The following is a 17,445-nucleotide window of genomic DNA, read 5'->3' on the forward strand; positions in this document are numbered from 1 at the left end:
AAAGATGGTGAAAAGGACACTTATTTACAGTATGACAGCTGATATAAAAAGGCAGAACATGACCTTGTTCATCCTTAGCTGGGAATGTGTGCACAGGTTGATTCGACTTTTCATGACTCCACACATGACCAATGCTCTGTGTCCCCCCAATATTCGTAAGTTGAAGCCCTATCTCCCAGTGTGACAGTATTCGGAGAGAGGGCCTCTAAGGTAGTAATTAATGTAAAATGAGGTCATGAGAATAACATCCTGATTTGAGAGGATTCGTGTCCTTGAAGAACAAGACACCAAAGAGCTCACTCCTCTTCCTTCCTCCCCATGAGGACACAGCAAGAAGGTGGCCATCTACAAGCCAGGGAGAGAGCTCTCACCAGAGACCAATCAGCCAGAACCTTGATCTTGAGGTTCTAGTCTCCAGAACTGTAAGAAAATAAAATTTCTGTTGTTCAAGCCACTCGAGACTATAGTATTTTTGTTATGGTAGCCTGAGGTGACCACAACAGATTTTAGTATAAAGATATGAGGTATGGTGGGTTGAGGGGTGAGAGAAGTGAGATACTACTATAACAAATACCTAAAATGTGGAAGTGATTTTGAAATTGGGTAATAAGCAAAGGCTGGAAAAGTTTTGGGGCACATACTGAAAATATGGACATTAAGGGCAATTCTAGTGAGGCTTTTTTTTTTTTTGAGATGGAGTCTTGCTCTGTTGCCCAGGCTGGAGTACAGTGGCATCATTCTCAGTTCACTGCAACCTCCATCTCCCTGGTTCAAGCAATTCCCCCGCCTCAGCCTCCCCAGTAGCTGGGATTACAGGTGCCCGCCACCACGCCCAGCTAATTTTTTTGTATTTTTAGTAGAGATGGGGTTTCACCATGTTGGCCAGACTGGTCTTGAACTCCTGACCTCAGGCACTCTGCCCGCCTCAGCCTCCCAAAGTGCTGGGATTACAGGCGTGAGCCACCACGCCCGGCTATTCTGGTGAGACTTTATACAGAAATGAGGAACACGTTATTGAAAACTGAAGGAAAGCTGGTGCTTAGTATAAAGTGGCAAATAACTTGGCTGACTGTGTTCTAGTATTTTATGGAAGGTAAAACTTGTGAGAAATGAAATTGGCTATTTATCTCAGGAGATTTCTAAGCAAAGTGTACAGGAAGTGGCTTGGTTCCTCCTAGATCACTTACAGTAAAAATGAAAGAGGAGACAGATGAATTGAAGAAGGAATTGTTCAGCAAGAAGGAACCAGAACTTAGAGATGTGGAAAATTCTCAGCTTATCCATATGGCTAAAAATAAGAAAGCTTGCTCTAGAGAGAAGACCAAAGGTAGGGTTGAACAATCACTCTATAAATAGATTATCCATGATGTTAATCAGCCATCTCAGCAGATGCCAGTGACAGATAAGGGATTATAACAGCAGAAACACTGCTAGTTTGAAGTAAAGACAGAGAAAGTGGGAAAGAATGAAAGAAGACTGTTGGACTTCCTTGATTCCACAAGACAAAACCATTAGCTACTTGACTGTGAATGTGCCCTATTCCTCAAGAAAAGGAAAGAATGATGCCAAAGGGGATCACAGATCCTCAGAGCTGCCACTCTTTACATATGCCCAGGGGGCAATGCTATGTTTTTCTTGGTTTCAGAGGGTGGGGCCCTTGCAGAGAGAGGAAGGGACAGGGTCACCCCACAGAGCAGTAGGGTGACTCTGCTACTGCAGTGGGCCTAGAAGGCAGAGCATCAAAGCAAAGGATGATTCTTTTTATTATTATTTTTTTGAGACAGAGTCTCACTGTTACCCAGGCTGGAGTGCAGTGGAATGATCTCATGTCACTGCAACCTCCTCTGCCTCTTGGGTTCAAGTGATTCTTCTGCCTCAGCCTCCCGAGTAGCTGGGACTACAGGCACGTGCCACCATGCCTGGCTAATTTTTGTATTTTTAGTAGAGATGGGGTTTCACCATATTGGCCAGTGTGGTCTCAAACTCCTGACTTTGTGATCCGCCTGCCTCAGCCTACCGAAGTGCTGGGATTACAGGCATGAGCCACCGTGCCTGGCCAGCAAAAGATTATTCTTGAGCCTTATGGTCTAATGAAATTTGCCTTGCTAGGGACCCATAATCCTTTAGGGAATGTTCATCCTATGCCTGTCCTACTATTGTATTTTGAAAGCATATAAGTTGCCTGATTTCAAACGTTCACAGCTGGAAGGGAATTTCACCTCAGGATGAATTATAACTTGAGTCTCACCAATCTCAGATTTAGATAATATTTAGATGAGGCCTGGGACTTTTAAGAGTTGATGATGGAACCAGTTAAGACCTTTGGGACTGTGTGGATGGAATGGATACAAGAAAAACATAAATGTGGTGGGTGGGGGGGCAAGGGGCCAGGGGCAAACTTCTGGGAACTCAATTGTGTCCACTTAAAATTCGTATGTTGAATCCCTAAACCCCAACGTGAATGTATGAGGAGAAAGGACTTCTAAGGAAGTAATCAAAGTTAAATAAGTTCATAAACATGGGACCCTAATAGCCTCCTTGTAAGAAGAAACATCAGGGTCCGGGCACGGTGGCTCACGCCTATAATCCCAGCACTTTGGGAGGCCGAGGCGGGCGGATCACAAGGTCAGGATATTGAGAACATCTTGGCCAACATGGGGAAACTCCGTCTCTACTAAAAATACAAAAATTAGCCAGGCACGGTGGCACGCACCTGTAGTCCCAGCTACTCTGGAGGCTGAGACAGGAGAATCGCTTGAATCCGGGAGGCGGAGGTTGTAGTGAGCTGAGATCACACCATTGCACTCCAGCTTGGGCGACAAAAGCAAAACTCTGTCTCAAAAAAAAAAAAAATTAAGAAAAAAAAAAAAGAAGAAACACCAGGGAATTCACTCTCTCCTTCTTTTCCTCCCTATCATATGAGGACACAGAGAAAAGATGGCTGTCTGCAAGCCAGGAAGAAAGCCCTTGCCAGAAACTGAATGAGTTAGAACTTTGATCTTGAACTTCCAGGCTCCAGAACACCAAGAAAATTAATTTCTATTGTATTTATTTATTTAATTTTTATTTATTTATTTTGAGACAGTTTCTCTGTTGCCCAGGCTGGAGTGCAGTGGCACGATCTCGGCACACTGCAACCTCTGCTTCCCAGGTTCAAGAGATTCTCCTGTCTCAGCCTCCCAAGTAGCTGGGATCACAGGCGCATGCCACCACACCAGGCTAATTTTTGTGTTTTTAGGTAGAGATGGGGTTTTGCCATGTTAGCCAGACTGGGTGACAGAGCAAGACTCTGTCTCAAAAAAATTAATTAATTAATTTAAATAAATAAATAACAAAGAGATGGCATTTTCCATGCAGAATCCTGGCAAAAATATTCATAAGGTCAGGATGATGGGTAACAGGCATTCTCATATATTATCAGTAAGAGTAGAAATTGGTGCAATCTTTCTGAAGGGCGATTTGTGCTCAAGAAAAAATGATTCTAACACTTCTTAAAACAGTAAGGAGACCATATTCAAGACTATTCCAATAGGGGTATCACAATAGGGGAGAGAGATTGGGTTCAAATCAGAATACAAAGACAAGTGGGGATTCACAACCAAGAGCAAGGTGAAGGGGTCAGTGAATGAACAATTACTAACAGTGAGACATCAAGGGTAGGAAAATTCTTGCTAAACTGACCGAACAGGATTCTTACTAAAGGCAGGCCAGCCAGGTGAGCAGCCTGGCCAACATGCAAAACCCTGTTTCTACTAAAAATACAAAAAAAAAAAAAAAAAAAAATTAGGCGGGCATAATGGCGCATGCCTGTCATCCCAGCTACTTGGGGGGCTGAGGCAGGAGAACTGCCTGAACCCGGGAAGCAGAGGTTGCAGTGAGCCAAGATCGCGCCACTGCACTCCAGCCTGGGTGACAGAGCAAGACTCCATCAAATCAAAAAAAATAAACAAACAAAATAAAGGCAGGCCAAGGATTTAAATATCAAAGGTGGGGAATGAGGAACGTGATCAGATATCAAAGGTGCTCAGACTATCAAATGTGAGAGATTCTCTATGAAGCTTAGCAGGTTTCTTTGCTAAGACTGGGCTGGGTAGGCCAAAGACAGGATGGGGCCAAGTTCAGTCAAAGACAATCTTTGTCACTGACAATGTTTATCAAAATTAAAGGGCCAGGCACAGTGGCTCATGCCTGTAATCCCAGCACTTTGGGAGGCCGAGGTGGGAGAATCGCTTAACCCTAGGAGTTGACTCCATTTCTACCAAAAAAAAAAAAAGGTGATACATGATGGCATGGTAGCTCAATGTAGCCTTGAACTGCTGGGCTCAAGCAATCCTCCCACCTCAGCCCTGCTCCACCCAGCCCTTGGTAGCTGAGACTACAGCTACACCACACACGGTTAATTTTTTTTTGGTAAAGACAATGTCTTACTATGTTGCCCAGGCTGGTTTTGAACTACTGGGCTCAAGTGATCCTCCCACCGTGGCCTCCCTAAGTGCTGGGATTACAAATATGAGCCACTGCACCTGGCCAATAGTGATCAACTTTGGGGGGAGGCACTAGAAAACAGTAGCAGAAGGAAGTTTTTATTCTTCATTTCATACTTTTCTATACAATATGGTTTGACAGGAGCTATTCCACTATTACTGGAAATGAAACTTCTATATTATTTCAATGTCTTACTCTGGGCATAAACTATATATACATATACATATACATACACAAAACAAATATAAATATAAATAAATTGTAGGTCAAGGAAGGAAGAGGTCTTCTCAATTGGCTTTGACTTTGATTTTATGCTATTGTACTGGTTATTTCTTCATGCTTATCAAACACCTCAAAAAACTGTTGTTTAGTTACATTTCAGTAGTCTGACTCATACCTTTGAGTGTTCTGAAAGGAAATCTGGAAGAAGATAAACTTGTGCCAGTAACTCTGTGTAGTCACGACAGCGAAAATAATAAATATGGGAAAGAATATTATCAAGAGTGAAATCCTCCAAAGCTTTTCGGTGTTCTGAAACAACAAAACAATCTTAATTAGTTTTACCTGTTTGGATGTGCTGGCAATTGTAAGAAAACAATACTTTTTAATAACAAAATGTTCTCATTTGTATAACAAAATTCTTTAACAGAAAGATGACAAACTGTAGCAAAATTACCATAAACTATCAGTTCACAATTTCTGATCTCTCTCTTAATTTGTTTAGAGGTAAGGTCTCACTCTGACGCCCAGGTTAGAGCACAGTGGCACAATCATAGCTCACCACAACCTTGAATTCCTAGGCTCAAGGGATCCTCCTGCCCTAGCCTCCCAAAGCACTGGAATTACAGGCATAAAGCACTGTGTCCAGCCCCTTGAATTTTTTTTTTTTTTTCCAGATAAAGTCTTACTCTGTTGCCCAGGCTGGAGTGCAGTGACATGATCTCAGCACACTGCAACCTCTGCCTCTTGGGCTCAAGCGATTGTCCTGCCTCAGCCTCTTGAGTAGCTGGGATTATAGCCACTCCCCACCACACCTAGATAATTTTTGTATTTTTAGTAGAGACAGGGTTTCACCATGTTGGCCAGGCTGGTCTTGAACTCCTGACCTCAAGTGATCAGAGCCACTTCAGCTTCCCAAAGTGCTGGGATTACAGGCATGAGCCACCACACCCAACCTGATCTTTTACTTTCACATTTTCCACTGTTTCCTATTAGGCAATGTAAAATTATTTATAAACATATATAACCAGTATTTTAATGCCTGCCTTTTCATATTTCTAGTCACTGGCTTCATTGAACAGAAGTAACATAATGGAAGTTTCTCTTTCTTGTTTTTTTCTATAGGACTACAAATTAAGAGTTAATGGCAGCCTGGACAACATGGCAAAATCCCATCTCTGCAAAAAATACAAAAATTAGTCAGGTGTGGTAGTGTGCAACTGTGGTCATAGCTACTCAGGAGGTTAAGGTGAGAGGATCGCTTGAGCCTGGGAGGTCAAGGCTGCAGTAAGCTGTGATAGCCACGCTGTACTCCAACCTGGGTGACAGAATGAAACTCCGTCTCAAAAAAAAGAAAAAGAAAAGTTAGGAAAAAATGTTCAAATGAAGCATTTTTTCTCTTGAATGCTGTAGTACAATTTGATATTTAATAGCAACAATTATATAAAATCTTTCTTAGCTTTGATGTTTAAAACAAACAGTTTGAGGCCGGGAGCAGTGGCTCACACCTGTAATCACAGCACTTTGGGAGGCTGGGTGGGTGGATCACTAGGTCAGGAGTTCAAGACCAGCCTAGTCAACATGGTGAAACTCCATCTCTACTAAAAATATAAAAATTAGCCTGGTGTGGTGGTGCACACCTGTAATCTCAGCTACTCAGGAGGCTGAGGCAGGAGACTTGCTTGAACCCAGGAGACGGAGGTTGTAGTGAGTCAAGATCTCACCATTGCACTCCAGCCTGGGCGACAGAACAAGACTCTGTCTCAGAAAAAAAGAAAAACAAACAAACAAAACAGTTTGGTTTTACATCTATTTCAGAGAAAAACCAATAGAGTTACTGCATTTTCTCTTATCTTTTTTCTTTTTTTTTGAGACAGAGTCTCCCTCTATCCCCCAGGCTAGAGTGCAGTGACACAATCTCAGCTCACTGCAAGCTCTGCCTCCCGGGTTCATGCTATTCTCCTGCCTCAGCCTCCCAAGCAGCTGGGACTACAGGCACCAGCCACCACGCCCAGCTAATTTTTTGTATTTTTAGTAGAGACGGGGTTTCACTGTGTTAGCCAGGATGGTCTCCACCTCCTGATCTCGTGATCTGCCTGCCTCGACCTCCCAAAGTGCTGGGATTGCAGGCATGAGCCACCGTGCCCGGCCAGTTACTGCATTTTAAAATGTACTTAGCCAGGCACGGTGAAACCCCGTCTCTACACGGTGAAACATGCCTGTAATTCTAACACTTTAGGATGCCAAGGCAGGCAGATCTCTTGAGCCCATGAATTCAAGACCAGTCTGGGCAACATGGCAAAATTCCGTCTCTATAAAAAATGCAAAAAAAAGTAGCTAGGCATGGTGGTGCCCACCTGTAGCCCCAGCTACTTAGGGGGCTAAAGTCAGAGGATCATCTGAGCCCAGGGAGGTCAAAGCTGCAGTGAATTGTGATCATGCCACTGCATTTCGGCCTGGGTGACAAAGTGAGACCATTTCAAAAAAAGTAAAATATTAAAAATAAAATGTACTTAAATTTTAACTCTCAAAAAACAAGAAGCTGTATTTTAGAATCGAAAATATTTCCGGCCGGGCACGGTGGCTCAAGCCTGTAATCCCAGCACTTTGGGAGGCCGAGACGGGTGGATCACGAGGTCAGGAGATCGAGACCATCCTGGCTAACACGGTGAAACCCCGTCTCTACTAAGAAATACAAAAAACTAGCCGGGCGAGGTGGCGGGCGCCTGTAGTCCCAGCTACTTGGGAGGCTGAGGCCGGAGAATGGCGTGAACCCGGGAGGCGGAGCTTGCAGTGAGCTGAGATCCGGCCACTGCACTCCAGCCTGGGCTACAGAGTGAGACTCCGTCTCAAAAAAAAAAAAAAAAAAAAAAAGAAAATATTTCCTATTGCAAATATACACGTAACAAGAGTCAAATTTTCACCAAAACAATGCCAACTTAATCAATCTCATATCAATCATTTAAAAACTTTAGGCCAAGTGTGGTGGTTCACGCCTGTAATCCAGCACTTTGGGAGGCCAAGGCAGGTGGATCACGAGGTCAAGAGATCGAGACCATTCTGCCTAACACGGTGAAACCCCATCTCTACTAAAAATACAAAAAATTAGCCAGGCATGGTGGCAGGCACCTGTAGTCCCAGTTACTCGGGAGGCTAAGGCAGGAGAATGGCGTGAACCCGTGAGGCGGAGCTTGCAGTGAACTGAGATTGCGCCACTGCATTCCAGCCTGGGCAACAGAGTGAGACTGTCTTAAAAAATAAATAAGTAAATAAATAAATAAAAATTAAAACTTTACATCCCAGTGCTATACCTACTCTATTTACGGTAAGGTTTTAAGACACTAATACAAACACACATAGTGGCATGAGTAGCTTTAAGGTATAGGGGAAGAAAAATTTTTTTCCTGCCACCCTCTTAGGTTTCTTGGCTGGAGCCCTGTAAATCGGACTGACAAAAGATGGATTAACAAGAGAAAAACAGTTTTTTAATCATGCATAGTGCATGTAACAACACAGGGAAGTCCAGAGATTAGTAACTCAAAAGTTTGGTTAGATTTGGAGCCGGGCACAGGTGTTCACACCCATAATCCAAGCACTTAGGGAAGCCAAGGTAGGAGGATCACTTGAGGTCAGAAGTTTGAGACGAGTCTGGCCAACATGATGAAACTCTGTCTCTACTAAAAATACAAAAATTAGCCAGGTATGGTGGCATGCGCCTGTATTTGCAGCTCCCAGCTACTTGGGAGGCTGAGTCAGGAGAATCACTTGAACCTGGGAGGTGAAGGTTGCAGCAAGTCAAGATTGCGCCACTGCACTCCAGCCTGGGCAGCAGAGCCAGATTCCATCTCAAAAAAAAAAAAATTTGAGCTTATCTTCCCGAAGGTACAATAAATTTTTAGAGAAGTAACAAGACAAAGGAAAAGAACCATGAGTCTCTAAAGGCAGCAAATATTGAAACTAATTGGAGATAAAAGATAGCTAGTAAAATTTGTTATGTACGCTGATAACGGTCAAAAGTTGTCTGCGGTGATTAACTTTTGTCTTCCTGGTAAGAGAGGGAAGATGGGACTCTTCTGTACATTTATATCCTGTATTTAGGAAGGGTAGACAGATTTATCTGTTTCTTCTCAATTGCCTTCAGCTCAAAATAATCCTTATGCCAAAGTGGCTTATTTTGGGGTAGCATATTCTGCTAGGGCCCAAAGGGCTTTCAGTAAGCATGCCGGTCATCAGCAAAATGGGACACTTAGTACCTTCATTAAAAAAAAAAAAATCCAGCTGATTACACTCATTTAAAGGAAATCTTACGAAAAGCATTTTTTTTTAAACTTCTAGAGGAAAGAATAAAGACCGCACATCCAAAAAATAAATAAAACAAAGAAAAAGAAAACCCGTAGCTCACGCCTGTAATCCCAGCACTTTGGGAGGCTAAGGCAGGCAGATCATGAGGTCAGGAGTTTGAGACCAGCCTGGTCAGCATGGCGAAACCCCACCTCTACTAAAAACACAAAAAATTAGCCAGGCATTGTGGCACACGCCCGTAGTCCCAGCTACTCAGGAGGCTGAGGCAGAATTGCTTGAACCCAGTAGGCAGAAGTTGCAGTGAGCCGAGATTGTGCCACTGCACTCCAGCCTGGGTAATAGAGCGCGACTCCATCTCAAAATAAATAAATAAAAAAGAAAACAGTCACTCCGTAAGCCATTTAATTTATAAGTAATTGAAAGGGTAAGAACTTGAATATAAATTTCCTTTCTTTTCTTTTGAGAAGGAGTTTCACTTTGGTCGCCCAGAATGGAGTGCAGTGACGCCATCTCGGCTCACTGCAACTTCCACCTCCTGGGTTCAAGCGATTTTCCTGCCTCAGACTCCTGAGTAGTCGGGATTATAGGCACTCACCACCATGCCCAGCTAATTGTTTGTATTTTTAGTAGAGATGGGGTTTCACCATGGCTCCTGACTTCAGGTGATCCGCCCACCTAGGCCTCCCAAAGTGTTGGGTTTACAGGAATGAGACACTGCACCCGGCCTACAAATTACCTTTCAAAAATTGTTTTAGGCTGGGCACAGTGGCTCACGCCTGTAATCCCAGCACTTTGGGAGGCCAAGGTGGGCAGATCACCTGAGGTCAGGAGTTCAAGACCTGACTTGCCTACATGGTGAAACCCTGTCTCTACAAAAAATATAAAAATTAGCTGGGCGTGGCCGGGTGTGGTGGCTCATGCCTGTAATTCCAGCACTTTGGCAGGCAGATCACGAGGTCAGGAGATCAAGACCATCCTAGCTAACGTGGTGAAACTCTGTCTCTCCTAAAAATACAAAAAAAATTAGCCAAGCGTGGTGGTGGGTGCCTGTAGTACCAGCTACTTGGGAGGCTGATGCAGGAGAATAGCGTGAACCCAGGAAGTGGAGCCTGCAGTCAGCCAAGATTGCGCCACTACGCTCCAGCCTGGGCGACAGAGCGAGACTTTGTCTCAAAAAAAAAAAAAAAAAAACTAGCTGGCCTTGGTGACACATACCTGTAATCCCAGCTACTCAGGAAGAGGCTAAGGCAGGAGAATCGCTTGAACCTGGAAGGTGGAGGTTGCAGTGAACCGAGAGCATGCCACTGCACTCTAAACTGGGCGACAGAGCAAGACTCTGCCTTGAAAAAGAAAAAAAAGACTGGCCGGGTGCAGTGGCTCACGCCCGTAATCCCAGCACTTTGGGAGGCTGAGGCGAGAGGATCACCTGAGATCAGGAGTTCGAGACCAGCCTGATCAACATGGAGAAACTCTGTCTCTACTAAAAATACAAAATTAGCTGGGCATGGTGGCACATGCCTGTAATCCCAGCTTCTCAGGAGGCTGAGGCAGGAGAATCCCTTGAACCTGGGAGGTGGAGGTTGCGGTGAGCTGAGATTGTGCCACTGCACTCCAGCCTGGGCAGCAAGAGTGAAACTTCGTCTCAAAAAACAACAAAAAATTGTTTTACAGTCACTTTATTTTCACATAACTGAAGGGGTGGCCTGCCCCTTCACACCTGTGGGTGTTTCTCGTTAGGTGGAATGAGAGACTTGAGAAAAGAAATGAGACACAGAGACAAAGTATAGAGAAAGAAAAAGTGGGCCCAGGGGACCGGCGCTCAGCTTACAGAGGACCCACGCCAGCACCGGTCTCTGAGTTCCCTTAGTATTTGTTGATAATTATCTTTACCATCTTAAAGATAAGGGAGTGGCTGGACAATAGGATCATTGTAGGGAGGAAATCAGCAGTAGACATATGAACAAAAATCTCTGTGACATGAATAAGTTTAAAGGAAAATGCTGTGCCTTGAGATGCATATGCAAACATCTCCATAAACCTTTTAGCAGCATTGTTTCAGCCTATCACATGGGGAGAAACCTTGGACAATACCTAGCTTTCCAAGCAGAGGTCCCTGGGTAGTCGAAATTAAGAGAATGGTGATGACTTTTAACCAGCAAGCTGCCTTCAGGAACTTGTTTAACAAAGACACATCCTGCACAGCCCAAAATCCATTAAACCTTGAGTCACCACAGCACATGTCTCTTGCATGGACAAGGTTGGGGGTAGGGTCACAGATTAACAGCATCTCAAATACAGAACAAAATGGAGTCTCTTATGCCTACTTCTTTCTATATAGACACAGTAAGAGGCTGATCTCTGTTTCTTTTCCCACACATAACAAGCACCAAAAAACACCTCCCAAACACTTTAACAATTAGTGCAGTTATGAAATCAGCTATATAATCAAAGCCCCCAAGTCAATCTGCTTAACAATTCAAACATTTCAGACGTGGTTTTTTTTTTTTTTCTTTTTTTAAGAGACAGAGTAGTCTCACTGCTGCCTAGGCTGGAGTGCAGTGGCGCAATCTGGGCTCACTGCAACCTCCGACTCCCGAGTTCAAGTGATTCTCCCGCCTCAGCCTCCTGAGTAGCTGAGATTACAGGCATGTGCCACCACACCTGGCTAACTTTGGTATTTTTAGTACAGACAGAATTTCATCGTGTTGGCCAGGCTGGTCTCGAACTCCTGACCTCAGGTGAGTCACCCGCCTCAGCCTCCCAAAGTCCTGGGATTATAGGCATAAGCCACTGCACCTGGCCTCAGACGTGGTTTTCAAAGCTACTTTGGTTTTTGGAAAACCAATATGGAAGCTATTATACATTGAAACGCTTTTAACAACAGCTGCTTATATTAAGGTGTCCAAAACCATTAAATTACACCTGATAAGATGCAGTATGATGACTGAAATACATACATAGGTTTTGTCCCAAAGCTCCTACAAGAAGTAGTGAGGGCCATAAAAGGGGAAGAAAAAAAAGCCAGTCCAGGCTGTGGCATTTCTCATTTTGCAACAGTAGTAAAAGAGTTTAACACTAGTTCATGGTCAAGTCATTAGGCTTCACATCCAAATGGTCTGTTGCTGAGGTCTGAGATGGGCACAAATGCAAATTGCTTTTACTAATACAGAAAAAAAGAGGATCATTTGCTAACTTACCCTCTCCCTTGTGTTTTTCTGCTATAAGCTGAAGGTGCTGAATGCAGGCAGTAGCAAGGTCTACCACTCTATCAACCATAAAACTTCCCTCTGTATCAATAAAAACTGCTTCACCTGCCACTCCTCCAAAACATTCTGGTATCTGCACATCTACTGCCAATTGCATACTGTCAATAAAAAGATGACAAATAACCAAATCATCATCATGATCTAAGGCAGTGTTTTTGAAACTCTAGATAATAACAAGTTAGGTACCACTAAAGTTTTATAAATGCAAATATGTTCCCCAAGGCAACAGAAATGTCTAACTCTTCATGACTCCAGATATAATGTGAACCAATCGACCATATGTGAATCAACTGGATTGGGGGACAGCATGCCTATAAAACCAAGATTAAGGACATTTTATTTTATTTATTTTTATTATTATTATTTTTTTAGACGCAGTCTCGCTCTGTTGCCCAGGCTGGAGTTCAGTGGTGTGATCCCGGCTCACTGCAAGCTCCACCTCTTAGGTTCATGCCATTCTCCTGCCTCAGCCTCCCAAGTAGCTGGGACTACAGGTGCCCGCCACCACGTCCGGCTAATTTTTTGTATTTTTTAGTAGAGACAGGGTTTCACCGTGTTAGCCAGGATGGTCTCGATCTCCTGACCTCGTGATCCACCTGTCTCGGCCTCCCAAAGTGCTGGGATTACAGGCATGAGCCACCACGCCTGGCCGATTAAGGATATTTTAATTATTTCCAGGCCTCTCAAAATGGAGCTTCTTATTATACATAAATCTACTTACAGAGTCTTGCTCTGTCACCCAAGTTGGAGTACAGTGGCATGATCTCAGCTCACTGCAACCTCTGCCTCCTAGGTTCAAGCAATTCTCCTGCCTCAGCCTCCCGAGCAGCTGAGACTACAGGTGTGCACCACCATGCCTGGCTAATTTTTTGTATTTTTAGTAGAGACGGGGTTTTGCCATGTTGGCCAGGCTGGTCTCGAACTCCTGATCTCAGGTGATCCGCCCGCCTCAGCCTCCCAAAGTGCTGGGATTACAGGTGTGAGCCACCACCCTCAGCCTCTTTTTTTTTTTTTTGGAGATAGGGTCTCACTCTGCTGCCCAGACAGTGATGTGATCAAGGCTCACTGCAGTTTCGACCTCCCCAGCTCAAGCAATCCTCCTGCCTCAGCCTCCCAAGTAGCTAAGATCACAGGCACACCACTCTTGGCTAATTTTTCATTTTTAGTAGAGTCGAGGTCTCACTATGCTGCCCAGACGGGCCTCAGACTCCTGGACTCAAGTGATCTTCCTGCCTCAGCCTCCCAAAGTGCTGGGATTATAGGCATGAGCCACTACCCCAGCCATAAATCTACTTTCTTTTTTTTTTTTTTTTTTTTTGAGACGGAGTCTCGCTCTGCCGCCCAGGCTGGAGTGCAGTGGCCGGATCTCAGCTCACTGCAGGCTCCGCCTCCCGGGTTCACGCAATTCTCCTGCCTCAGCCTCCCCAGTAGCTGGGACTACAGGCGCCCGCCACCTCGCCCGGCTAGTTTTTTGTATTTTTTAGTAGAGACGGGGTTTCACCGTGTCAGCCAGGATGGTCTCGATCTCCTGACCTCGTGATCCGCCCGTCTCGGCCTCCCAAAGTGCTGGGATTACAGGCGTGAGCCACCGCGCCCGGCCTCATAAATCTACTTTCAAACATCTGACTTTCAAATATCGTCTCAGGAATGAATAAAGCAGAAACTTACCGTTTAACCTTAAGACTGCACTACAATTTGCAAAAGAAACATTTTTTCACATCAAAATAATTGCATCAATTTATCAAGAAGGGATACTGAAGTAACACAAATAGTAAGTTAATTTTTGTTTAATGCACATATACACTTAAAATTAACAGCACATATATACCTTATTTGGTTTCCTGACTGTAAACCAACAGTACAAAATACTGCTTTCATAATATGTTATTAAACCCACCCTTAAAAGGAGAACACTTTATTTTACCATAATTGTGTTTTTCCAACACCTGGTGCACCACAAATTTCTGTTGTTTTCATTAAGGGTACTCCACCCCCAAGAATATCATCTAGTGCTGAACAGAAGGTAATTATGAAGCCCTGGGTATGCTCCTGCTCAAGAAGTTCCAGTGCTGTACACTTCTTGCCTGACTCAGATGTACCAGCATATCTTGGTTTATTTGTGAGACTTTCTCTTCTGATAATCTGCAGAGTTTCTAAGGCTTCCGCTTTAGATATCCCAACTTCTGAAAGTAAAATAAGAAAAAAAGAACCCTAATTTCAGAGATTTAAAAGTGTAACATGATAATGGCTTGTCTTCATTAATTTTAATTTTTAGACAAGAGTGATGCTAGGAGTAGAGAAACATAAAAATGCAACATTCTATCAACATTTAATTTTTCAGTTTGGCCGGACACAGTGGCTCATTCCTATAATCCCAGTACTTTAGGAGGCTGAGTCAGCTGGATCACCTGAGGTCAGGAGTTCAAGACCAGCCTGGCCAACATAGTGAAACCCCGTCTCTACTAAACATACAAAAATTAGCCAGGTGTGGTGGCATGCATTATAATCCCAGCTACTTGGGAGGCTGAGGCAGGACAATTGCTTGAACCCAGAAGGTGGAGGTTACAGTGAGCAGAGATCGCACCATTGCACTCCAGCCTGGATGACAGTGTGAGACTTCGGTTCAAAAAAAAAAAAAAAAAAATTCAGCTTAATAAAGGCATTTGTTGCCTTAGTCATCACATAAAGAATTACCTATTACCTCAGAAACAATTCAACTAAAGCATTTCTGAGTACCTACAAGTGTCTCAGGAAGCAGAAATAAAAATGTACTCACTATTACCACACTTTTACTATCTCTTTTGGTCTTATGAAGCCATAATTATCTTGCTCTCATAAGGTATACAAATTATTTTTCAGATGAGAATGAAAACAGATTTTTTAACTGCCTACAACAAGGTACAACTTTAAGAAGCAAATATGCATATATTATTTATAATAAAAACTTTTCATGGAAATAACTGATGTAAAAAATTCATGTATCACTCCAAACTAATGAGAATATCCAATGCATAAGCATTTTAAAGAATACATTTATGCGTCCTCGACTACACAATTTCACCCATCTGACAGTATGGCCTGAGAAGAGAATATGGCAATTACAAAACAAGCTGGTAAAGAAATAATGGTGAGGATGACATCACGTATCAGTTTATCAGTGCTTGATCTGGTAAGAATATGAGCCATAAATACGGGGCTAATAAAAGACAATGGTGATGAGAGCATTTAGGAAATGAAAATCCTATCCAGTTCAAGAGCCTGAATGCTGGAATCAGATTGCCTGGGTTTGTAAATCCTGGCACCACTTACTGCGTGACTTTGGGCAAGTTACTTCACTTTTTCTTTTTTGCTCAGATTTTTTTCTTCTATAAAATGGGAATGAGACGATACATGTAAAAAGCTTGGTAGAATATCAAGGCTGTCTAAAATGGTCAACAGTTGTTAGTGATTATTATTATTCAGAGTCTCATATTTCTTCTTTGAAAAACCAACTTGAAGAAAAAAGAGCCCATCAAATTTTGGGGGACACAGTCTGCGTGCGGTATGGCTTAAACAGTTAAGATTGGCCGGGCGCGGTGGCTCACGCCTGTAATCCCAGCACTTTGGGAGGCCGAGGCGGGCGGATCACAAGGTCAGGAGATCGAGACCACGGTGAAACCCCGTCTCTACTAAAAATACAAAAAATTAGCCGGGCGCGGTTGTGGGCGCCTGTAGTCCCAGCTACTCGGGAGGCTGAGGCAGGAGAATGGCGTGAACCCGGGAGGCGGAGCTTGCAGTGAGCCGAGATCGCGCCACTGCACTCCAGCCTGGGCGACAGAGCGAGACTCCATCTCAAAAAAAAAAAAAAAAAAAAAAAAACAGTTAAGATTGGGTCTACAAGACTTATTCTTTAGAGGTGAATCGAAACCTCCGTATTTTCCACCATTAAGGGCAGTAATTTAAAATTCTGTTCCATCTTCTTCAGTGAATAGCACAGGTCTGGACATGTCATAGTGTAACGTGCACGAGTGACCACGCCAGCTTCATATTTGTATACCTCGGGATGCAGTGGTTCCCATCTGCAGTGCTCTGGAATATGAGGTTTTGGGTGTTTCAGTGAATTACGCAAAAGGAGAATATTACCGCTTCCTCAAGATTCCGGGCATTCTACTCCCTTTCCCATTCTTAGTGTCTCTAGTCCTACACAAATCCTGCATTTCTGAAATTTAACCCTTACCCCTTGGATCTTGGAACAGCAAAAATTAGACAACCAATTCTGACTCCACCATTTCCTAACCCACTTAGCATGAACAGTTACCTACCCTCCGCAAGATACCAGTTCTCTCATCCATATACTGAATAAAATACATATACTGAATAAAATAATCTACGTAAGCAGGTTGAGGGTTAAATGAGACAATCCTCAAAGCATTCAGCAGGCATTGCCAGAGGAAACGCAATTAGTAAATGTTTTCACGACCACAGTTCTCCTAACCATTCAGACAACTTGTAAGTGGAGTCAAGTAGCTGTTTCACGTTGTAAACGCGGACGTGGGAGGCAGCAGAATCTAACAGAGACTGGGCTGAAGCCCGAGGCGAGAGAGCGAAGACTGAGGCGGCGCTGACGGCGGCCGGTGTGCCTCAGCTTGCCATCAAGAGTCGTTACCTTTGCTAAGCTCGGAGGGTTTCACCTCTAGGAGTTCCTCAGCAGTCTGGAAACCCGCAGACACCAGCTTCACCCGCACCGCTGGAGACAGCGGGAAACTCACCAAATCCCGCTGCATTTCAAAGCCAAACGTCTTGCCGCACAGTCGCGCGAGCTCAGGGACCAACCCCGGAGCAGCCAAACTGCGCACGCCCTCAGAAGGGCGTGCGGCGTGACGTCAGACGTAAAGCGGAAGGGGCCGGCTTTGTGGCCTCGCTGCACGCGGCTCTGGGCCTTGCAGCTCTGCGCAGGCTTGTAAATTTTCACACTTGTGCACTATTCCGTTATGATTCCCCAAAGTCCCATTTAGAGATTCCCCATCAAATGTACACCCTGACTGTAAAACGATGGACGGAGACCATAGGATGGACAGCCAGGCCCAGTGGGTTCTCCACACAACATTTCCTTGCCTCCACTGTGGCCTGTTAGGTGAAGCCTCAGAGTTACTAATAGGAATGATCTCGAGTGGGAGTAGTGAGTGTAACGAGC

At 44.0% G+C, this 17,445-nt stretch overlaps 1 protein-coding gene across 11 annotated transcripts in view; it reads right to left on the bottom strand.

Moving 5' to 3' along the window:
- The window catches only part of RAD51C (RAD51 paralog C), a 45,540-nt gene extending 28,433 nt beyond the window's left edge, over window positions 1-17,107 (bottom strand). For 3 of the 11 annotated variants that reach the window (XM_074019146.1, XM_074019140.1, XM_074019139.1), the window contains exons 1-4: window positions 17,021-17,107; window positions 14,197-14,455; window positions 12,204-12,370; window positions 4,883-5,016 (exon numbers count right to left, since the gene is read on the bottom strand). In XM_074019146.1, the coding sequence (XP_073875247.1) occupies window positions 4,883-5,016; window positions 12,204-12,370; window positions 14,197-14,249 (354 nt within the window). In that variant the 5' untranslated portion in view covers window positions 14,250-14,455; window positions 17,021-17,107. Of the gene's footprint in view, window positions 1-4,882; window positions 5,017-12,203; window positions 12,371-14,196; window positions 14,456-16,917 lie in introns of all 11 variants that reach the window. The other 8 variants (XM_074019148.1, XM_074019144.1, XM_074019141.1 and 5 more) reach the window with 4 other exon arrangements.
- Window positions 17,108-17,445: the final 338 nt, after the last annotated feature.

The sequence above is a fragment of the Macaca fascicularis genome, chromosome 16 (genome assembly GCF_037993035.2).
Source record: "Macaca fascicularis isolate 582-1 chromosome 16, T2T-MFA8v1.1".
Taxonomy (NCBI): Eukaryota; Metazoa; Chordata; class Mammalia; order Primates; family Cercopithecidae; genus Macaca; species Macaca fascicularis.